Source organism: Citrus sinensis, chromosome 4 (assembly GCF_022201045.2).
Source record: "Citrus sinensis cultivar Valencia sweet orange chromosome 4, DVS_A1.0, whole genome shotgun sequence".
Classification (NCBI taxonomy): Eukaryota; Viridiplantae; Streptophyta; class Magnoliopsida; order Sapindales; family Rutaceae; genus Citrus; species Citrus sinensis.
Genome location: NC_068559.1, coordinates 8,643,254 through 8,666,455, shown reverse-complemented (window position 1 = coordinate 8,666,455; position 23,202 = coordinate 8,643,254). Strand labels below are relative to the sequence as shown.

At 34.1% G+C, this 23,202-nt stretch overlaps 3 protein-coding genes and 1 long non-coding RNA gene across 8 annotated transcripts; all 4 read left to right on the top strand.

Moving 5' to 3' along the window:
* The first annotated feature begins 353 nt into the window (after positions 1 to 353).
* On the top strand, positions 354 to 4,877 carry LOC102619913 (nifU-like protein 4, mitochondrial). Of its 2 annotated transcripts, none has more exons than XM_025101651.2 (6): positions 354 to 645; positions 993 to 1,154; positions 2,270 to 2,445; positions 3,517 to 3,635; positions 3,744 to 3,855; positions 4,475 to 4,877. In XM_025101651.2, the coding sequence occupies exons 1-6, from the start codon at positions 438 to 440 to the stop codon at positions 4,541 to 4,543; spliced, it is 846 nt and encodes a 281-aa protein (XP_024957419.1). In that variant the 5' UTR covers positions 354 to 437; the 3' UTR covers positions 4,544 to 4,877. The 2 variants fall into 2 exon arrangements, with proteins under 2 accessions (XP_024957419.1, XP_006485216.1); XM_006485153.4 differs by having other exon boundaries at positions 368 to 645; positions 3,532 to 3,635.
* A 3,552-nt stretch (positions 4,878 to 8,429) lies between these two features.
* Positions 8,430 to 14,739, top strand: LOC102620188 (uncharacterized). 3 transcript variants are annotated; one of them, XM_006485154.4, is made up of 14 exons: positions 8,431 to 8,906; positions 10,722 to 10,833; positions 11,300 to 11,412; positions 11,486 to 11,608; positions 11,728 to 11,900; positions 12,040 to 12,115; positions 12,581 to 12,667; positions 12,812 to 12,892; positions 12,974 to 13,006; positions 13,388 to 13,441; positions 13,563 to 13,604; positions 13,780 to 13,858; positions 13,946 to 14,016; positions 14,109 to 14,739. In XM_006485154.4, exons 1-14 carry the CDS (start codon positions 8,730 to 8,732, stop codon positions 14,205 to 14,207), a joined length of 1,320 nt encoding a protein of 439 aa, XP_006485217.1. In that variant the 5' UTR covers positions 8,431 to 8,729; the 3' UTR covers positions 14,208 to 14,739. The 3 variants fall into 3 exon arrangements, with proteins under 3 accessions (XP_024957417.1, XP_006485217.1, XP_006485218.1); XM_006485155.4 differs by lacking the exon at positions 8,431 to 8,906 and adding an exon at positions 10,219 to 10,509; XM_025101649.2 differs by lacking the exon at positions 13,388 to 13,441 and having other exon boundaries at positions 8,430 to 8,906.
* Positions 14,740 to 14,910: 171 nt separating this feature from the next.
* Positions 14,911 to 19,441, top strand: LOC102620843 (organelle RRM domain-containing protein 1, chloroplastic). Of its 2 annotated transcripts, none has more exons than XM_006485157.4 (9): positions 14,911 to 15,382; positions 15,470 to 15,567; positions 15,818 to 16,058; positions 16,144 to 16,241; positions 16,331 to 16,396; positions 17,975 to 18,061; positions 18,458 to 18,526; positions 18,626 to 18,732; positions 18,870 to 19,441. In XM_006485157.4, exons 1-9 carry the CDS (start codon positions 15,051 to 15,053, stop codon positions 18,942 to 18,944), a joined length of 1,173 nt encoding a protein of 390 aa, XP_006485220.1. In that variant the 5' UTR covers positions 14,911 to 15,050; the 3' UTR covers positions 18,945 to 19,441. The 2 variants fall into 2 exon arrangements, with proteins under 2 accessions (XP_006485220.1, XP_006485221.1); XM_006485158.4 differs by having other exon boundaries at positions 15,230 to 15,378.
* Positions 19,442 to 19,840: 399 nt separating this feature from the next.
* Positions 19,841 to 22,835, top strand: LOC107177836 (uncharacterized). The gene is made up of 3 exons (XR_001508778.3): positions 19,841 to 20,122; positions 21,935 to 22,088; positions 22,601 to 22,835. It is a non-coding gene; the product is annotated as an uncharacterized LOC107177836 (long non-coding RNA).
* Positions 22,836 to 23,202: the final 367 nt, after the last annotated feature.

Sequence of the window (23,202 nt, the reverse complement as noted above, 5' to 3'; positions counted from 1 at the left end):
AGTAATCTCAAATGGGCCCTATGTAGATTCAAGATAAAGTTGTATAAAATATTTTAGTAAGAAAGAAGATTACATATTGAGCTAATTAAAAAAATCTTTTTCTAATTTATAATTTTTTTTGTTTTGGCTGTTTAATTGATTTTGCTCCATCAAAAAATACATGTGATACTGTTTGCGGAAGATGATTGGCAAACTGAGATTTTTTAGTGCTTTTTCGGTATTTCACTTTTTCCAAGTACACATGCTGATTGAACCCGGCTGCTTACTTGTTATTTTGGACTGTCGGTATTTTTTAACTCTTGTAGAATAACGTGGCAACTTCTCCGCTAGGCGGCACACTTTTTTCGTACCACCGCCGCGGTTGATTTCTATTTTAACAACACCTTCCAGCAAACAACAACAATCACAAGAGAAGAGAGCTTTCTTCAAGCTGAAGCATGAGGGGACTGGGACGGCTATTGCAGCGAGGTCTTTCTTCACACCGGCAGAGGCCGGGTTTCCCCAAACAAAACGACGCCGTAGTTTATGCGTATTCCAGAACGCTGTCGTATTTGTCAAACCCGATCACTTCTCAAAATTCCACGTTACTAAAATCTATTCCTCTCTCTTCTTCTGTACAATCCGGAAAATGGAATCTTTTTCGAGGTAAGTTTATTGTTTTCTTGCTTTCATTTTCAATTAATTGTTTGTCGATTCAATAAATCCATGTATTGTCGTCAAACGCGGCATTTTATTACTGTTACTTTTCATTTGTATTTAATATTGTAGGCTATTTTTTTGGTTTATTGCTATTTAAAAATATCCTTAGAAACGATTGCTAATTTTGCATGAGGGGCATTTTTTTTTTTTTTAAAAAAAAGGAAAAATTAGTTTCTTTGCTTATCCTCTAGAACAATATGATTCTTTTTTTATGTTTAATTCAATAGGAGTTGATATGTTAATAGTAGAGTTGTGAAAATGTTTATGAAATTGATGGTGCTATTATTGTACAGTGCAGAGGAGGACAATGTTTATACAAACGCAGCCAACACCAAATCCTTCGTCTCTTATGTTTTATCCAGGGAAGCCTGTTATGGAAGTTGGGAGTGCAGATTTCCCGAATGCTCGCGCAGCAATGAACTCTCCATTGGCAAAATCCCTTTACGGGGTTGATGGTAAGCTTGCTTATATATATGTTTGTGTTGTAATTTTTGGGATTTTGTAATTTTCGGGATTATGAAAGCCTTTTATTTTTTGTGGATATAAAGGTTTAGTACTGATGTCCGCATATTTCAACCAATTGGTGTGAATTAATTATTTGATATCTGGTTCCTGTTGTTGCTTAAGATTCATGCGTTATTTTCCCCCTTTGTTGAGAAATCTTAGTATAAGGTTGTCATAGATGAGTATTTTCAAAATAAAAATACAGATTTGTAGAACTTCAATAACAACTGCACAAATGTGAAATGTAAGAGCATAAGATGGTTTGCCTATGTGATTAATTTTGTGAGTTTGTTCCACCTACAACTATAATAAAGAGAGCGATAACTTAATTTTCATAGTATCAATTGTCTTGTCAACTTATCTGCAAGTATTTTAAGGCGATCTACTTTTGTCTTGGAGATTTATAAATGACCTGGGCAACCCCTTGTTAATAGGTATTGCATCTGCTTATTCCCAGTGTTCTAATCTGTTTTTGTTTTATGTGCTATGTTGGATGTGTAACAGAAGTTTGTAAGAAATGAAATCTATAAATTGTTTAACTCACTTCAAATAAGCAGTCAATTGTAGCTACCATGGGATCATCTTGATGGAGAGAGCTAGGATATAGGATTTATGATGATGAGTGTAGGCTGTAAAATGAGCCATATATGGTGTAAGCCTTGATCATTGATGCAACAAATAAGAAAGTCCACTACAATAATGAGTTAAGAGCACATAACTGAAAAACATAATATTGTATATAAAAAGTGTTGACTTGAAAAAGTGTAAGCAACTAATGTGTAATCGCAACATAATAATGCGTAATAGTAACATGTAAATAGCGATAAATGGGTAAAAGGAGTATCTTTCAATAAAAGAGTATTAAAAGCATTTGATAATTACATGAAAGTTGAGTGAGTGTGCTAGTAATTTTTGTTATCACCATTTTCTTTTTTCTTTTTTCTTAACTTTCTATGTTTATGTATATTTTTTGATAAGTGAAATACGTAGATTTCAACCTGTTATAATTGAATGGAATGATCAATTTAGGGGTATGGTAAATAATTTTTCTTTCTTTTTCATACAGGTATTACTCGGGTTTTCTTTGGTTCAGATTTCATCACTGTGACAAAATCAGAGGATACTTCTTGGGATTTACTCAAACCTGAAATTTTTGCTGCAATTATGGACTTTTATTCGTCAGGGCAACCACTTTTTCTAGACTCAGAAACTGCAGCAGCCAAAGACACAGCTATTAATGAGGTATGTTTCCAAACTTAATCTATTGGAATTTTTGAATTGTTATAATCAGCTTGTGAACACAATGTTATGTTATTTTTATGCCTTACTCTTTCCTCGTTATGAACACATATATTATATATTTTAGTTTGAGTATTACTTCAACTGTGGAGGATGTGTTTATTTGGATTTGAAATTGAAGATATAGTTCTTTGTGGCTTCATTGACCCAAAGTTATTTGATTGAGAGCTTCTTTCTCTGATTTACAATTTGTAAATATAGCGAAATTTTGATTCATTGCCTCATTGAACTAACATGCTGATCAAGAGTCCATTTTCTCTTAGAGACATTTTTAACAAGGCTTTGTCAGCACTTATTTTTCATTTTCATTTTGTTTTGTCAAAAGAGAAAACCTGGGGTGAAATTTTGTTACTTGAACACAAAAATATATCTGCATTAAGAATCATAGGTGGTCCAAAGGGTTTTGGTAATCAAAGGACTAACATGCATGTATACTAACATCTCAGATGTTGTAGCATTTCTTTTTATTTTTGGTACATAAATAAACAAGGTTTCCTAAGTTTGCTACACTAGCCCCAGACTGCCTCTCCTTTGATTAGTGGGCCAAAGCCTACCTCAAATACCACCTGACTCGTTCAGTGTTGAAGGGCAAGATGGTAAATTTAGTGCATATTTTTTCCCTAATATCATGTTTGTTTTGCATTTGACGATGCATATTGCCCGAAGTAGGAGGCATGTCAACATGAACATTATGTTGACATTTCTATGAACCCTCTCTGAAGTTCTTATGTAAGTGAATTTTCTTGTTATTAATTTGTCAAAATATTTGGAACATTATTTATCAGATGACATTCTTTGCACGTCCTGATCTCCTATGAACTATATAATAGAAATCTTTTTGATCTGGTTTATTTGTCACATATCCTGGATGAAACTTAGTTAATAATTGCAGCAGTTCTAGGGAACTCAAAGCTAAATGCGCATATTGATGTTTTCACTTTTAAAATCCTAACCTTTTTCAACCATTTCACTTAAATTTGATTGTTCATCTCTCTTTTATGTTACCATCGTTAGTATTTGGTGATGCAGGATGACTCAGAAACTGTTGCAATGATCAAAGAACTCCTCGAGACCCGTATTCGGCCAGCTGTGCAAGATGACGGTGGGGACATTGAGTACAGAGGATTTGATCCGTAGGTTTTCCCTTCATATGGTTAAATACCATTCGGAATTAAACTGAATGTGTTTGTTTCATCTTGTCTCTTAGCTCTAATTAAAGATTATGTGTCTGCTTTCCGTAGGGAAACAGGAACAGTCAAATTAAGAATGCAAGGTGCATGTAGTGGCTGCCCGAGCTCGTCCGTCACATTAAAATCTGGCATTGAGAATATGCTTATGCACTATGTTCCTGAGGTAATATTCTTCGTTCATTTAAACTGGGATGGGTTTTGAGTTATAGCTGGTTCTAAAATAGGGATGATTTGGTATACTTTCGTATAGCACAAATAGTTCCAGTTTTTGTTTTCTTAGTGGACAGCTGGTCCACTATCGGTTTTAAATCTTCTTCATTAATGCATTTATGAGTTTCTTATAAAAAAGGGGTAATATTTAAGTACCCTTGATTTTTTTAAAAAATTTATTTTTTAATTTTGGATAAATAACTACCATTGATTTAAATCACCGTGTCTAGTGTATTTATCATCCCAAATTTGTGATTTTCTGTGGTTGATTTGGAAAAGTTGAAGTTTGGTTTAAGCAATCTACTGATACTAAACAATAAATGGTTTTCCATCGTCTCTAGTATCCCTGAATAAGAATTTATATGTTGAATAATTTTTTGAGTTTCAGCATATAATTTCTTTATTGCTTGGTCTGTCTATCTATCTCCATTGATGTCTTGCTTGTTTTTCCTTAGCAAGCCATTTCTGTAGACCAAGCTGCACCCACAAGCTTTTCATTGGTTGGTTGAACTGCTAATGAAATCTAATTCTTTGCCTTCTCATATTTCTTTGTGAATTTTCTGCATACACAGGTCAAAAGTGTGGAGCAAGAATTAGATGCTGAAGACGAGGTTGCAACATTAGCAGGCCAGATGGAGTAGTTGTGTCTTTTATTTTTACTTCCTTGCTTACCATGCACAGATGAATCTGTGGATGAAAAGAGCTGGTGGTATGCCTTTCTGTACAGGAACAAATAATGTTTGTGCAATAATGAAGTTTATTTATATTACTGTATTTTATTATGTTCCTGTAAGCTAATTGCAATCAATCACATAGCATAGAGATGTAGTGGTACGGTCACTTGCAGGAAAGTTGGCTGGCTTATTTTTATTTGTTTATCTCTTTGTATCACACATGGCTATTAAATTTTGGATCTGGAACTTGTCTTTGAATTTTCTCCAGATCATTGATATGAATAAAGGTTTATTTGATGAATTGATGGTTGCAAGTACCGGATCTGTTATTCTTAGTAATTACTTTGTTTCACTGTTAGCATGATTGTATAGATCTTCTCTTATCTATCGATTGATGGAAGTCAGCTGTTGTTGCCCATGTTGTCAAAAGAATTATTTGGTTGTGACAATGTGGGTTTTATCATAGAATCAGATCAGTGATTAATCTCTTTACATCGTGTGTGGCTTCTGCTTTCGTTGCTTGCATTTTCCTACCCTATATGATATTTGCCAAAAGGCACACCTAGGAATGAGCTCTGTTGGCACAACTTGATCTATCTTAGTGACTAGTGAGTTTACCAGGCTGGCTGCCAAACAGGTAACATAGCTTTTGCATCTGTCATACAGTGATCAAGCTTGGCCAATTCTGCTTGCTTTTATCCGCTTACCCAGTTTTTGCTCATTTATTTGCTGAGATAACTTTTCTATCTGCATTGTTTCTTGCTTATCAAAGAGGGAAAATTTGAGTCTTCTAAGAACCTCCATATTATTGGTATTTATTTAGCTTTACAAGTCTGTTAGACTGTTGCCCCTTGTACATAATACTGTTATGCCAATGATTTTTGTTATAAAAAAAATTATTATGTAGAGTATGACATTGTAGATATGTTGTGAGATACCAAAATAACATTTATATTTTAAGAATAGAATTTGAACCAGATTGGCATAGCATTTTCTCTAGGGTAATGTATATCTGCTACTCATAACAGAAAAGCTTGAACGGCTTGAAGCTGACACAAAATTGAGGCGGTTGATAATCAATTTAATGTTTTGTTTTTTGTATTCTGTTGTACACCCAAGTTGCAAGACTGAGCAAAGCTTTTGCTTGTGGTGTGCAGGACCAATTGCCACTTGTTGTGCCTTATTTTTTTGAAAATCAAGTCAATTTGGATGGCTATTGCTTTGCTTGCTTGGTTCTTGATTCTTGATTCTTTTCAACTCTATCTATGTATAATACGATTCTGGAATTTGGTTACATTATTTTGCGTATTGACATTGAACTCAAGGTTGCCATCAATTTGTAGCTGCAGATTAGTTCAGTTGGTAAAATTTCTTGATTATTAAGAGGTGTAGGTTTGAACTTTACTCATATGAATAGAAATAGAAAAGAAGTAACTCACTATTCATTTTATATAAATTTTATCATTCTCCTATGCTGCTTTTACAGCTGTTAGTGCTGCTTTATGCACAAAAATGGTTAAAAGTTAAAATAAATAAAAAAAGGGAAAAAACTGTCAAAGCTAAAGTGGTGGGGGATAATTTGTTAGATCCAGTTGCAGTTATAAATATGGCCTTAAAAACATTTTTCAATTCCCCACTTGCTTCATTTTATGCAGCCGGCAGCCTTTAGTCGCTTCCCCTTTTTAATGATTTAAAATCGTTTAAGTGAATTCGGAAAACCATCACATCGTACTTGTATTTAACGTTGCATGGATTGAATTGCTTATGTTATTTTTTTTTTTTTTTTTGACGAATAATTGCTTATGTTATTTAGTATTGACGTGTGAGCTTGCAATAGACGGGGAAATGACAGTGACGTCTAGGGACGGCAAAATTCGGGTCTGGGTTCGGGTTTATCCTTTCCGGTTCTGGATCCGGACGTTATGTCCTTTCTCCTGGATCTAGATCAAAATCTGGTTTTTTCCATCCGGGTCCGGTCCGGGTTCAATCCAAAAAAATCTGGGTTTTGACCCCAGACCAATAAATCAATTTCTACGAGAAATTTGAATCCTCGAAATTTCTACGAGAAATCCTCCCATGGACACAAGCGAGAAATTTGAATTAATTATAAGGCAAACTCAAATCCAAACAAAAAAAGTCATGTAAACATATTGGTTGAAAAAAAAAAGACAAAAAGGTCGCTTTAGTAGTCAATTGGAGGTTGTAAAGAAACAGAACGAAATGATATTCCAATTTGGGGAAAAGCTTGGGTTTGATTTTGATACGACTGTGAATGAACTGTATTTTGCTTTGAAAATTCATTTTGGGGCTCGAATTTGTACTTGCCAACTAATGCACATCCTCCTGCAAGCATGCGACGCTGGTGTTCACGGCAGCCCATGGTGATGGTGAAGGTGAGCTGTCACAGCTCAAAAAAGACTGCCGATGATGATGAATAGACGATCTGCCAAGCTGCAAGCATGCAAAGGCGGTGAACCAAACGAGTTGCGACGGTGGGGAACCCAAGCTTGCGACATTGGAGAAACCGATCTTGCGACAGTGGCAATCCCGGCCGATGGTTGTTTGACTTTGGCACTTTGCTGCGGCAGCGGCAGGCGGCATAGCTTCAATGTGTTTGTGTGATTGTGTCTGTGAGTAGAAAGATAGAATTAGAATTAGGGTTTTTTTTGTTTATGCTTGTATTTATATTAACTAATAAATATAATTAAAAATAATATTAAAAAAATATCCGGATTCGAGTTTCGGATATACGGGTTATCCCAAACCCAGATCCGGATCCGGATACATCCGGGTTATTAACATCCATTCTGAATCTGAATTTTTTTGCACTCTGATATGATACGGGTTCAATCCGCCCCGGATTATCCGGGTTCGGGTCGAGTCCAGGTTATTTTACTATCTCTAGTGACGTCCCATGATTTGGTGAAAATGATCATGAAAACGTTTATATATTTCAGAAATGACTACATAGCTCTTTTAAAATCAATATCGTCATTATCATCATCAATGTCATTAATAACAAAATGGTTTAGGTTTGTTATTCAAGAATTTGTTCAAAAATATTGTAATGAAAGGAACAAAAGATTTTGTTACTAGGCATTTGACCAAATATGAGCATTCGGCTCCTAAGGAATCTATCACTAAAATATTCATAGAGGGGGATACAACTAGACAGGTGAAAAGGATTTTTTGTAAGATTATTTTCTTTTGGTATAATAATCTTTTAAAAAAAATAATGAATGTGATCTATGACTGTTATGCCAAACTATAAGATGTATCTTTTTTCCAAATAATTCAAGGGTTGAGTTCGAAGTTGTTCTCTAGGGTGGCCAAGTTCAAACTTTAGGTACTAATAGATGATTGATTTTAGATGATTCTTCATCTATAATTTTGGTGTGGTCGTAGAAACTTGAGAATTTTGCTTGTAACCGTAACAAATTTGATTTGGGGTGACTGTTACAAATAAAAAAATAATATGAATAAGTAATTGACAAAATAAAAAATAAAGAGCTGGATCTAAACTTTATTAAATTTTTAAAAGACTATTTGCTATTTTGTCAAAATAAGAAAGCAATTAGCAAAATAAAGATCAAACAATTGGGTCATTTTGATTTTATTTTACAAAACCTAAAATTACATTTTCATCTTGTATATAAAGTTTACAAATTACTTGTGTGGAGACCAAGTTATTATTTTATATCTAATTTTTAATTTTTTAAAAAAATTTTAAACATTTTTTAAAGTCTGCAGTTGACATGGCCCTCTGGCGTTAAGCCCTCTCTGCGCCTGCAATAATTATTATAATTTTGTCAACGAAAATTCGTATGCATAACGTGATATCGAATCACGATTCATGCCTTGTAATGACTCCAAAAAGTGGGCTGAATCATCATCTTGCACTAGAGAAGTGGCACCAGCACAAGCAACGTAATCCTAAGCACAAGTCCAACGAATGCCCGCACGCGCATTTCTATTCCCATGCACAAGCACAAACCACCATAACTACTCCTGCTTGTACATATATACATTTATATATACACATACCGTGTTGCCATCAACACTAGTCGAAGAGTAACAAACCAAGCAATCATTATCCACATGTCCTTGTAGTATCACTTAGTGTTTTTGTTAGTATAGTGACAGCTAGGTAGCAATGGCTTCTGGTTTTTGGGAGCTGAGGCCGCTTCTGCATTTGCTGTTGCCTCTTTGTGTTCATTGGGTTGCTGAGGCGATGACTGTTTCTGTTCTTGTTGATGTTGTTACTAATGCTTTGTGTCCTGGCCAACCTACTTGTTCTGAGGCTATTTACATCAGTGGCCTTCAACAAACGGTAAATAATAATTCTTCTTTTTATTCTCTTTTTATGCTTTAGATTTTATTAGTTTTGGGATTTGAGCTGTTTTGCTTTTTGGGTTTGTGGGAAAGAAGGATTAGAATAAAGGAGCTGTCTAGATTTTTGTTTTGGTCTCTAACAGGTTTGCGGGAATTTTGTATTTCTTAATTTTCCGGGGTTTTCTTGGAACCAAACAAGGCGTCTTGTTTCAGATAGGTAAGAAAAGTAAAAACCTTTACGTAGCAAAAGCTGTTATAACAATTTGTTGATTGGAGATTTGTTAATAGAATCGGAATGTTATTTTTAAGAGTTAATTGGTGACTTGGAACCAACTAAGTGTCAGTTCAATGAAAAGAACTCATTAACATTTGGAAGTTAATTTCTGAGAACATTGCAAGTAATGCTAATAGATTTGAGAAGGTACTTTTGATTTGTCCAATTTTTTATATTCAACCATGTTAGCTTCACCAGTTTTGGTTTTTGTCAAATCCATGTTCCAGGATCTGCAGAAAGCAGACAAAAAAGGTTTACTTACTTGATTACAGGCATGGATGAATCTCAAACAGCAATAGCCAATAAGCACTCTGCATATCTAGAATTGAAACATCTTCAAAAGGATTTGTTTAAAATGATTATTATGACATCTTTACTTGTACGATTTTCTGCATATCTAGAAAAAGATTTGATTAAAGATGGTTCATGGTTGGATGTCAACGCGACATTATTCTATATTCGGGTTTCTATGTAGTTGATAAGGAATTAGGAACCAGCAAAATCCACAGATGATATATTCTGAGAATTTAATTTGAGCTTTTATGCTATTTCCAATTTGTTTTCTCAGTAGATTTTCCAAACTCTGCCAATGGAACATGATCTAAGATATCCATCTTGCGCCATTCTACAGTGCTGAGTAGCAAGGGCATGCATTTTAGTTCTTGGGGTTCATTGAAGCTGCAGTTCTTCCAAGTTATGCCTAGAAAAGAAATGGATAGATACATTGGTGTTTATGCTGAAGTGAGTTTATTTAGTTTGATAATAAATTAGTGCTATAGAGGGAACCTTAGATGAGTAGATACAATAGCTTTTGATAAGTGAAGCATGCAATTTCATTCATGTATGGGTCCCAATAGATGCCAAATTCTTGGTTTGCTAAAATTTTTTTTAGTTCAACTTGTTAAGTTGCCAGAACTTTTCCTTTTGTTTGTTCTATTTCCTAAAGAGTGGAAAATGGAAAGGATAATAAAGTGGTTCAAGGACCACTAAATTCAAGGACCACTAAATTTTCACATCCTAATTCCATTTTAGCTTTCCTTTACATCTTATTGAAAATTCCAAGTTGGATTATAACCATAAAGGTGATGGTGGTCTGTTTTAAATTTTATTTTTTCTTTCAAAATCAAGCATTATGTCTAATGCTGGTTCCATTAAACTTTATGGTTATTTAACTAGTTTAGATTTGGAGTGCCTGTAAATTTCTCATATTCTGCTAACATTATGATGATCTTGGATAATCTTATGAACGTAAAAGACAGACAGAATCTACGCTGTGTGAATTTGAGAATTACCCGAGATCCATTGGCAATTGAGGGAGTTTAATAAGGTGGTTCCTGAAGTATTTTGACAAACTCTAGTACACGTGACAAGTTTTCTGAGTCTTTTCAGAGCTTCAAGAAAGCAAGAGAATTGATGTTGGATTAGATATTCATGTTCATGACTTCAAATAACTTACATGGAACTTGTGATGATGATAAACTGTGATTATATATTCATATCTCATTTTATTTTAAAAGTTATATTTTCTTCTGTTTGCAGGTTGTTGGAGTTTTCAAGATGGTGGTACTGCCACTTCTCGGTCAGCTTGCAGATGAATATGGGCGTAAACCGCTGCTACTTATTACTGTCTCCACCACTATTGTTCCTTTCAGTAAGTTACAGATGAAAACATCTTTAGGAAACACTAAACACATACATAAAGCTATGAGAACTTTTCTTACTACTTCAATAACATGAAAATAAAAGTTAAAAGGAAGTCCAGGGCTGCCCTATTGTTTTGTTTCAAGAGGTGATGATTGGTTGAAACCGGTTAATTGCCAGTATTTTGCTACCTCAACAATATATGAATATCAACTATTGTGATGTTTTTCACTAAACTTTTCCCAAAACTAAATGTCAATTTTCCTGTTTACAGACCAATGAAATTGTTAATCATGTCTGTTCACTGAATCTTACCATAATTGCTCAAGTATAGGAATCAAAGCTGAAATATGAGTCTCTGAATAATGTCTACAATGCAATCTCTGCTACAATATTTTGCAGTGAATTAATGGTACAATCAAAATTGTGCCGTATATGTACAATTTTCTCTTTGTTTTGACTCTGTATTTTTTCAGCTTTGCTTGCTTTCAATCAGTCCCAAGAATTTGTGTATGCCTACTATGTGCTTCGAACAATATCATATATAATAAGCCAAGGGAGTATTTTCTGCATTGCTGTTGCTTATGCGGTAAGAATCGTTCTTCATTATTAAAATTCATGGACACGGAGTTTTAGGTATCAATTTTGCTTTCCTCGGTCAGGCAGATGTTGTCAATGAGAACAAAAGGGCTACAGCATTTAGTTGGATTACAGGTCTTTTTTCTGCTTCACACGTCTTAGGGAATGTATTGGCACGTTTTCTTCCTGAGAAATACATTTTTCCGGTATGTTGCTGCAGTAAGTTTGGTATTAGACTCATACTTTAATGTTCTATGCTCTCTTTTGTTGCTTTAATCTCCATTCTTATAATTTCTAATCGATTTCAAGAATGATTCTGTTTCAGGTTTCAATAGCTCTCCTGATCTTTGTTCCAGTTTATATGCAATTCTTTCTGGTGGAGACAGTTGAATCAGCTCCAAGGAAAGACCAAGAATCATCTGGCTTAAAGAAGGCAGTTAATGTTCTTGATAGACGCTACAAATCAATGCGAGATGCTGCCTTAATGGTTGTTAGCAGGTACTCCTACATTTTTGTTATAATTTTTATTTCAATCAATTTACATATTTTTCTTCATATAAATTACTAAGCTGCTTAAAGTTGCTTTTTCCACATTCTGGCTAATGAGCTCAACTCTTTTTTTTTTTTTCTTTCCCAGTCCAACACTTAGGGGCATTTCTTTTGTTTCCTTTTTCTATAAGTTAGGAATGTCCGGCATCAGTGCAGTCTTACTAGTAAGTTCCCTATACTACAAACTGCTCTGATTGTCCTTGTTATTATCTTAATCAATTCAGTAGGAAACTGATATGGAAACATCGTAGATCAGGGATAATTGAACAGATATTTGCTGATCTGAATGACATGCGAAAGGAAGAATGAGAGACTAATGTTTTCACAGTTCACAATACAAGTTTCGAGCCAAATAAATCGGAAAAAAATAAATAAAATTGAACTTCCACATTTTGGAGACATTATAGTCGCCTGAGCTGTTAGGCATTAGCATTGATGATAGGCAAAAATTATTAGGCTGCACAAACCAGAAGCAATTTGAAAGCAACTAGTGCATAACTAAAACACCAGCGTTTGTGTGTGTTCTATCTGCATCACTGCATGTATACAACCCATTTCTTTGTTAATCTTATCAACTTATTTTCTGTTAAACTTAAATGTTTTGATGCATTATAATATTACTTCTGCAGTTCTATTTGAAGGCAGTTTTTGGTTTCAATAAGAATCAATTTTCAGAAATCCTTATGATGGTGGGAATAGGTTCAATTGTTTCACAGGTATGAAGTACAAGTAATATGATTTTACTTTATTTTTAATTTATAATAGACATTCAGTTACGAAAATCCAAATTAAGAAACAAGTGAAGCGTCCATTTTTTAGCACAAAATGGATCCTCAAAATTTTCTCTGGCTTTTTACTAGATTTTGGTGCTTCCTCTACTCAATCCATTTGTTGGTGAGAAAGTGATACTGTGCGTAGCTTTGCTTGCATCAATAGTTTATGTAAGTCTCCTCACTCTACCACCAACCGGGAAGCAAGATAAAAGGAATTGGGAGATCTGATAATTTTCTTTTTATATGCAGGCATTGTTCTATGGCTTGGCATGGGCTTCATGGGTATGTACTTACATTTACCTCAATATTCTATAGCTTTTTTTTCTCTCCTTGGAAGTATAATACTTGTCAATTAGAATAATGAGAGAGAGAATTGTAGTTGAGATGACGTGTTGAATGGTACCAGGAACTTGTCTAAGGCCTCTAATTTTCACTTGTTTCTCATTCATTGTCATCTTTTTCCAGCAAACTTGGTAGTTTCGACATAAAAGGCTTTCTACTCACCAGTATCTCATATCTAGAGATTTTGATTTCTATGTTATTGACCAATGTATAGAAAAGATCATTCGTGCTTATGAGCAATGGTTAAATAGAGAGAAACTAATTAAAAGAAAAAATGATGATGGAGTTTCATTAACGGGAATTCATCATTCTGCTATGCAGGTGCCATACCTCAGTGCCGCATTTGGTGTCATTTATGTACTTGTGAAACCTTCTGTATGTAATATTACCCTTGGATTTCTATATATATGGAAAATATTACTAACGCATATAACTAAGTAATTCCCAAAACTCAGTTTTAACAATTCATCTTTGCCATCAAATTTTCAATCTGCAGACTTATGCTATTATTTCAAAAGCTTCAGGCTTGAACAATCAGGTTGGCAGAACTACTGTGCTACTTGATAAAGTGCTAAACATTTTCAATGCTCAAGCTGGGAATTTAGGGAAGTGGAGCTAAGTAGTGATTCTGATAAAATTCCACTTCTTTGGATTTTCAGTTCACATATCATAAACTCTCTGCGATACCTGTTATATATGCATGTTGATTACAGGGAAAGGCACAGGGATTTATTGCTGGTGTGAAATCCATATCTAGTTTGTTATCTCCTCTTGCCATGAGTCCACTGACATGTAAGTTTTAATTATCTTCTCATTGCTTTAAACTTTTAGAACCTCTTGAAATCATATTTGCTTATTTCTGAATTCGCATATTATCAGCATGGTTCCTGTCAACTGATGCCCCCTTCAACTGTAAGGGCTTCAGTATCATTGTCGCATCTATCTGCTTGGTAATCTTTAACCTTCTCCCAGCTTTCTCATAGTTTTCGAACTCTTTCCTGCTTCTCCTTCTTGTTAACAATAAAAATTCTGCTTTTCTCAGATGGTCTCTTTGTGCTGTGCTTGCATGCTTGATACAGAAGAAAACTCAACCAATGACGAAAGGGGAGATCTTGAAGAACCACTTATAAGCCACACTTGATTGTATCACCCGGCTAGTTATTAGTAGGTTGTAAAATAGCCTTGTGAGATGAAAGTTGTAAATATTCAGGCTTTTCATCAGTCGAGGGTTGTAAACTTGTAATATATGAGTGCAAATAAAGTTTTGGCACTGCAAACAGTCTGTATTAGGAAACTATGTTCATACTAAAAATTTTAATGGCCTCAGCACTCCCAAATTTATTTAAAGAGGGAACAATATCTTGGATTAGTTACATACAAAAACGACACCCTCTACATAAATGCATTGTAAGTTTGTAACTATGAAATCAGAATTTTACCGGTTTTGACTATGTGATGATGTCTAGATTATAGGATATGGTAATTATAAGATAAAAATTAAATTATATAATAAAAAAAGTCATATGAAATTAATTAGTAAAAGATAACTTAATTTAATTCCATTTGTATTTTTTTACCATTTAACATGATAATTAGTCTAAAGTCCCCAACAACATGGTGGGTTACTAATAACATGAAATTGGTAGCAACTGACCCAAGTTCAAGTCTTCAAAGAAATAAGAAAAAAACAAAAATTATTTGAGTTTGATCCACCTTTTATCTTAAAGAAAAAGAGGTCTAAAATATCCGAAAGTCATCGTTAATTTTAATTATGTCGCTGCAAATTAAAAAAAAATCAAACAAAACATACAGACTCTAATTTTTTTATTTAAAAAATAATTTGATAAATATTTTTCGAAACCCCAAAGCAAGCGAGAGAGCATTAGCTTCTCCCCTAGAAAATATCAAAACAAGCAGATTAGATTAGATTTTGCTCTCTTACGAATACATGAAGTGAAAAATTAAACAAACGAACGAAAAAGCCATGGAAACTCTCTCTTTCTCAGCCATTAACATCTCTCCAAACCTCTCAATAAAACACCACAAAACCCAACTGCAAAATTCATTAACAAGCTCAAACTTCTCCATTTTACAGCATAACAAGAGTTGCTTAACTTCATTATCTTCATCTTGTTTTTGCATTTCATTACCAAGAACAAGAGCAAGTGCCACTTCGTCGACAACAACAACTTTATCTTCCACCAAGACTGAAAATTGCCATTGGATGGTGCTTATGGAGAGAGCTCCACGTGGGGTTAATACTAAGCCCGAAATCATTGATTACTATGTCAAGACTCTTAAAAGAGTTTTGGGCAAGTGGGCATTTTTTTGTTTTGTTTTTTGTTTTTGTCAATGTTAGTGTTTGTTTTCTTGGTTTTTGAGTCTGAATATTGTTTTATGCAGTGAAAAGGATGCTCAAATGTGTATATATGATGCTTCTTGTGATACCCATTTCGGGTTTTGCTGTAATGTTGATGAAGAAACTTCTCGTGAGCTTGCTCGTATGTGATTTCTTCGCTCTGCTATTACTTATTTGGTTATCTGGTTTTAATGTCGCTAGGCAATGTTTTTTAAGTTCTTTGTTGGTGATTTTGCAATTTGTGCTACTGATTTATTATTTTAAGTTAGAGTCATTAGTTATGAGGTGTGTAAGTTTGTATCCAACAATATATTGGATCTGATTCTTTCTGTTTAATTGAGATTTCACAATTAGATTGAATTTTGATTTTTACATTCATTTATTTGCTGTAGGCTTGCCTGGTGTCTTGACTGTAAGGCCTGACCCAGATTATAATTCCGTGAAAAAAAATTATAGTTGTTCAGATATTCAGATGAGCAATCCACGGAGCTCTCAAATTGGAACTACTCTACTATTTCCTTTGGGAGCTACAAAACACTGGCTTGTCCGAATGGACAAGCCAGGGGTTGGTGTTGTCACAAAAGCACAAATGGTTGACCGTTATGCTCAAATTCTAACCAAGGTTTTGGGAAAGTAAGTAAATATGTTTGAGCATTGACACGAGTCATTATCATCTCCTCGTTTCTCTTCATCATGAAGCCAGTGTGAATTTATGCAGTGAGAAGGATGCGCAAATGTGTATATATCATGTTTCGTGGCAATCAAACTATGGGTTCTGCTGTGAACTTGATGATGAATGTGCCCAGGAACTCGCTGGTAAGTGTATGCTCTTTTGTCTTCAACCCACATTGTTTTTATGAGCATGTTATTTGCAGCCTGAGCACTGCTGATCCCTCGAAATGCAGGTGTACCTGGTGTTTTGTCTGTCCAGCCAGATGAGAATTTTGGTTCAGAGAATAAGGATTACGGAGGTGTGTCCCCTTCTTTATCCCCTTCTTTATCTTGTATAATCTTTCATTGCATATATTCTTTTCCCTGGTCCTTACTTGCTTAACTCTTCCCCTCAGCTGAATATGAAGATTTATGCATCTGATCTCATGAATCATTCAAAATTTTAATTAATTTGTTCTCAGTGTCTTTCCATTTTCTGATTATTATGCCTTATTGACATTTCACAGCAAAAGCATATGATAGTGCTGCTACTATATCTAGCTTTTTATATGCATTTTATTGCCAAAATTCATGAAAGATCATCCTGTTTATCAGTGTATTCAATACGATGCACTTGGTATTCTCCATGAGTAATTTGCTTTCTCAAATAGAGCATATAAGGATAATAGTTTCATGAGACTAGGTGGTCTTTCAAGGAGGGGTTGCACCTTTTGTGATCTCAGCATGTTCAGTCATATAATCAGTTGCAGGAAGGTAGGCTAGGATCTGTTGGCAGTTTGAGCATTTTACTTTGTGATCAGACGAATGGGGTGTGGCTAGAGCTTTTCATATGTCACACGATAGATGTTTGATAAGGATATTATGTAACATTGGCAATACTTGAGTTTGTTGTAGAGCTAGGTTGTGCAACACTTATGCAGATCCAATAGAATAAGAATTAGAATATGCTGTCAATCCATTTCAAAACAACCTCCTATTCAATAGGCTTTCTAAACACTACCTTCTTACAGGAACAACCCGAGGTGATATGATAAAACCAAAATTGCATCATAATCCCTGATGTCCAAAGAAACAAGTAAACCCCGATTCCTGTTCAACCATAAAAGTATCATAATTTCAGAACGGACGCTCGACTAACAAGGATTCTCTCATTAGCATAGCTACTATAAAACTACAGTCTAGGAGATTTATTGCGATTGGAATACACTGCTAAAGCAGAGTAGACAAGCAATTTGTAGACTCTGGGTTGATAAAGATTTGGACGCATCAACTAAAAGTATAGATGTTGTAACATCTGGAAGAGTTTAGGGATCCTGCCAGGTCACAGAAACCAATCTCTGATGAGTTTGAGGTTGTCTGGGATTTTTCTTGTTTTAAATAAGAAATCTGGGATTTGTCTGCCGCTGCTAGCCTTGGGTGCTAGCTTGAGCCTTATGACTCATCCTACACTTCCATGTGACCACCATGAACTACAGTGGATATTTTCTCTTAACATCATGCATATATCAAACAATATAAACCCCACTCAACCCACCCTTTTAATAGGCTTCCACCTCCTACATTGGATAACCATACAACTGCTTGATAGCTTCTTAAAAGTTGAATCTACCAATCATCTTTGTCCTTTAAAACTGCTTACAGTTGACTGCTTAATTGATCTTTACTTTAAGTCCTGTATCATGTTAGACCTTCTGCATGCTTTAACAAGAAGATGACTCACAAGTTTTTCCGGTGCTCCGCTATTGAGTTGATGTTTGTTAATATTTTCTTGGATGTTTCTACAAATGAGCAGTTACTATTATAGTTGGGTATTTATCAATATTAATCTGTTTTCTATGAAAGTATTAATTGTTTGATTAATGGCATTTTTTTTTCAGGAAATAATTTACAAAATTCTATGGTCCCATCAGATTCTTCAGAATCTAGTCCAACACAAATCAAGACTAAGAAGCTTTTTGTAACTGGTATGGCACTAGTTAATATTCTGAGTGTCAAATGCTTATTTCATCACGATTTTATAATGATATTTTGCTTGGGAAATTAGGGATTCAATGACCCACTAGCATTAAATAATGCAAATCATTTCAAGAAGAAGCAAAGGAATATGTTCCATTTGATTTTGTTCCTATTTCTCCCAACATTTACCTAACTGCAGTTTAATGCTTCCTTGCTTTCTACCTTATATTTGTAATTGATCAACTTATACTATGATTTTCTCTTTTGTCAAAGCCTAGCGCGTTCTTCCCTCTAGTTCATTCTACCTTTTTCCTTATAGCTGTTTTGGGCATAGATTATTCTTTTTTCTCGTTTCTTCTCATTGGTAACAAAATTGCTTGGAAATCTTTGATTCCTGTTAACAGGCCTTTCATTTTATACATCTGAGAAAACCTTACGTGCGGCATTTGAAGGCTTTGGCAAGCTTGTTGAAGGTATTTCTTTAGTTTGAAATTAAAAATTTTAAATTGCATCCATTATACCCTATTTCTGACTGAAGTCATGCTCTTGCTATCAAAACCACTTGTCTACAGTTAAAATTATAATGGACAAGATTTCGAAAAGGTCCAAAGGTTATGCGTTTATCGAGTACACCACCGAAGAGGCAGCTAGTGCTGCTCTCAAAGAGATGAATGGCAAGGTAAGTACTGTGTGAACACAAGTCTTTAATCATTTTCACCCAGATCTTTTTGATTTGTGAAGATAAACTGATTAATGTTCTTAGTTAGAGAATGATTAGCCCGTCATCTTCTCCCTTTTCTGATAACTTTTTTGCAGATTATCAATGGCTGGATGATAGTTGTTGATGTTGCAAAGACTACACCGAAGTATAGCAGGGGCCGCCCCAGATAGGCAGTCTGAATAGAAGAGAGAGCTCCCACTCCCCTATCTGTGTGCGTTCCTGCTACTTCGTGATTGAAGCATGATTAGTCTATCAGTTGCACAATCCTGTATAAAATCTCTATCTGGCCTTTGGTAAATCTCTTTCTAGCACTGTAAATCTCTTTCCGGCCATCGACAAGACGATAACGATGAATCGAGAATCTTTGCTAGACAAGATGTGGGTAGTACAGACCTGGGCTAATGTAGGTAGGCATGGTTGCATGCATGGCTAGAGCCTGAGGGGAAAAGAACTGCAGAAGGCATATACATTTTGAGATGATCATTAATGTAATATCAATTTGATGTAACAACTTATTGACCTTTCTACCTGTTCCAACGGCAAGATCATCTTTAGATTGAAAAAATAATTTCATTAAAAAAAATTAACAAAATAATGTTAGGTGAATGTATGCACGATTGCCACCATTTCAAAGAAATGAATTTTCAATCCGAGTTGAAGCAAAGTACTTATGCTACATTGATTCATTTATTTTTGTTTGTTCTAAAAGTTAAATTGCAGTATAACCTAAAAATCTTTATTAATCAAGTAAAAGTACCAGCGAATTAATCTATTAGTTTTTTTAGTGGTTTTCTAGAATTGTTGTAATTTACAAATCTACGCCAATTAGTGACATCTGCCATAATTATAAAAATTAGAAAAATTCTATAACGCCGTAATTAAAATCACGGCATTAATATTTAATACCGTAGTTACTGTATATCATTAGATTAGATCAGTGGTCAAAAATAATTATAATATATTAAATTTTTTTTAGAAGTAAAATTTAACCGGTTCTAAATATATTAAAAAATAGATTCCCCTTGTAGTAAAAATAAAAATTACAAAAGGAAAAAGCAATTCCTAATTAACCATCGCGAAAGAGAAAGGCAAAAAGTAATAGAGACCAGCTCCAATGCGATTTGGGTGGGCGATTCAAGAGGCTAAGAGTTTGAATTGTACTTGTCTCAACAACTTTTAGATTTTTCTTTTGTGTAATCACAATATGACCTTATTGAGTAATTGAACACAATGGCAAGATTCTTCTTTCTAGATATACGATTCGGCATCGACGATTGAAGAGGCTAAGAGCTTGAATGCAATTCAGACCGCTCTTGATAATTTACAATACCAGCTTGAGGTTTTGCAAGTAAGACTTTTTTTTACCATTTTTTGGTTTTTTAAGTGGGGGCTTTTGTAATTTTTGCATAATGTTCGTCTGTTCTGGTTGTGGTTTGTTTTGTTTCCGAGAAAATTGAGGGAGAAAGATGACAACTTTCAGTTTTATCACAAGTAACTTGGCTAATTGTATTGGTCATGGAAGTATTAGATTGGTCATGGAAGTATTGCGAACGAGTTGTTCCATGTACATAATTTAATCAAATTGTTATCTGATAACAAGATGATTGTTCATGGCAAGCTCCTCTCCTTTAAAATAGGTTAGGCAAAGTAAGTCGTCATCATATGGAAGTTTGCAATAGACTTTAAAATGAGCCAGTCTTTGTTTAATGAAATATTTAGTATAGTAAAATTTGCTAGATGAAATAAATGAAAAAAATTAAAAGGGATATTATTGATTTGCTAAATTAATTTAATGACATAATTTCAGTAAAATTCAAAGTTCGAACTCATTCATTTATAATTATTTATCTTGCTCTTCATTTTCTTTAATTCCTTTGTTCTTCATTTGAGTTTCATACGCCACAATGCCTCATTAGGTTGCTGAACAAGATGAATAATTGGATAACTATGCATGACAGGATCAAAGAATTTCAAGAAATTAATTATTAAGGCCTGCTAATTAAATGCTAGAGTTTTGCATTGCATTAGGTGCATATCACCATTTACAATTTCTACTCTCTCCTCCTAAACCAGAGTTTCATTGTGCCAGATCATTTGGTCTTTTCTAGATTATTGTGTAATCACAATATGACCTTCAAATTATTTTTTTATGTTAGGCTTTGAGGTTGAAGGCTTCTAGAATTTTCTTAGAGGGGATTACAGATGATCTGGTTATCAATCCTTGGACTGAGGTGATGGCTATTGAAAGACATGGATTGAAAAAAATTATTTACAGAGCCGATACATAAAAAAAAAAAAAAAAACTAGACTCTGTTTCCTTCATAGTCACTCTCCTCATTTGATCTTTCCTTTTCTAAGTTTTGCTTTAACAATTGCCAATAATGGAAACATTCTTTTGCTTTTGCTTTCTAAGCCGCTTAAGAACTTAATCTCCTCATTTGATCTTTCCTTTTCTAAGTTTTGCTTTAACAATTGCCAATAATGGAAACATTCTTTTGCTTTTGCTTTCTAAGCCGCTTAAGAACTTAATATTCCCTTTTGGGAAATTTTTAAGTTGTTTAAAAAAGAAAATTACAGATTGGGTGTTTCTTGTGACAGTACACGTGATTTGGACTTGTTCAATAGACGTGTAAAATTATGCTATCACTAGGGCAAGTCTAGAATTTTGATTGAAGTAATTTTTATGGAACAATACTACAATTTAATTTTATAACTTAAAATGTAAAAGTTGAAGCTTATAATGATATAACTTGTTACATATATAAGGTTACAATATGATGTTTTAAGTCATTAAGATCATAATTTTACATATGTTTTTAGGTCTATGTAAAATATTATTGAGGATCTTAAATTTTATGAATTAAGTTGTAAATATAATGCACCCCCACATTTTATATGGTAGTAGTGATATACATATTTTGAAACCATCGCGTGGCTATATATTAGATAGCTAGAAAAGCTAGATAGTAGCCAAGTAAAGATCTCAAGTTAAGGGAAGAGTCTATGTACCCTTTAAATCATTATTGTGACATATAATATATAACAAATCAACCGATCAATTGTTATATTAGACTTCTCAGGATCCAACCGATCTCTCTAAGCTTTCTTGATATTTTCTCTCACTTCCTTCTTTGCTGAAGCTTTTTCTTTCTTGTTGAAGCCTTGAAACCATGGCCTAACTATTAGAGATAAGGCCGAATTATTTCATGAGTCTCACAAGAATAATCTTCCATCGAAGAAAGTGACAACAAAGTTGACGCTTAAAAGAATTTGAAGAAGAAAATGTAGAGCCCGAAAGCCTACAGGCGTTAAGAGTATGTTCTCTTTACATCTCTTTCTTGCTTATTTTTTTTTTCCTATTATGTTTCATGGCTTCTATTAGTTGTTGCAATTATAATTGCAATTTTACAAATAATTAGAAGCAATTTCGAATCCCCAGTTACTTGGCCAATTAATCAATTATCTTACCAGTAGTTGTGTCAGTTACATAGATGTTTGTGTAATAAACAGTTTGTGTTGTGCAATTTAATGTTCATTTCCAATTCAAGTTGTTTTGGTCTCTTATTTGTTCAGTAGGAACTTACTTTTCTTCTGCATTGTTGAGCAAGATAAAAGTCAAAGATGTACTAGAACATTTTCTAAAGTTAGAGTTTTATTTCATTTGGCATGTCAATAAATTGGATGTGTATAGAAAGCCTTTGAAATTGGCCATATGTTTGGTGAAATGACTTGCTGAGATAGTGTAATAGTAAGATTCATCTTTCTCTTATTGTTTTATTCTCTTTGGTTGGTTTGTAATGAGGGTGGTTTCATTTGTATTGTTCAGATCAACAGGTCTCTTGCATGCTCAGCAATTAAGGATTTGACGGGCCGATGATCAATCACCTTGATATATGCGCATGCCGATTAGTAGATTCAGATTTTGCATACTGATTTTGATTATGTTATTCTTTCGGTGAATGACTTATTCTTTTCTCTTTTGCTCAATATGATTTTGTTTCTATATTTTAATAGAAATTATTAAAATATCTATGTTTAGTTAGACCTTTTTTTTGGAGGAACTTTTGTTGCCCAACTTAAAATTCACAAATGAAGGTATTTCAGTCTTTACGGAAATGAATTTTTGAATTAAGTAAAAAAAAAATGAAGAGGGTGTAATATATTTCGAAATTAGCCACTTTTGTAGCATGTATAATGGTCACGGCAAGAAACAGTTGTTGAACAACTCCAGAATGGTGATTAGAAAATTGGGTTTTGTGTTATTATGATCCATTTAACCTAAAATCATTTGAAGAGAAATATACGGTGTGAGAATTACTACAGTATGAGCACCAAAAAGACAATTGCGGATGAAACGTGACGATTTATAATTAGCTACAATACGAAAGAGACGACTAAGGAATGAAGGTTTTATATTGGTATGGTAGA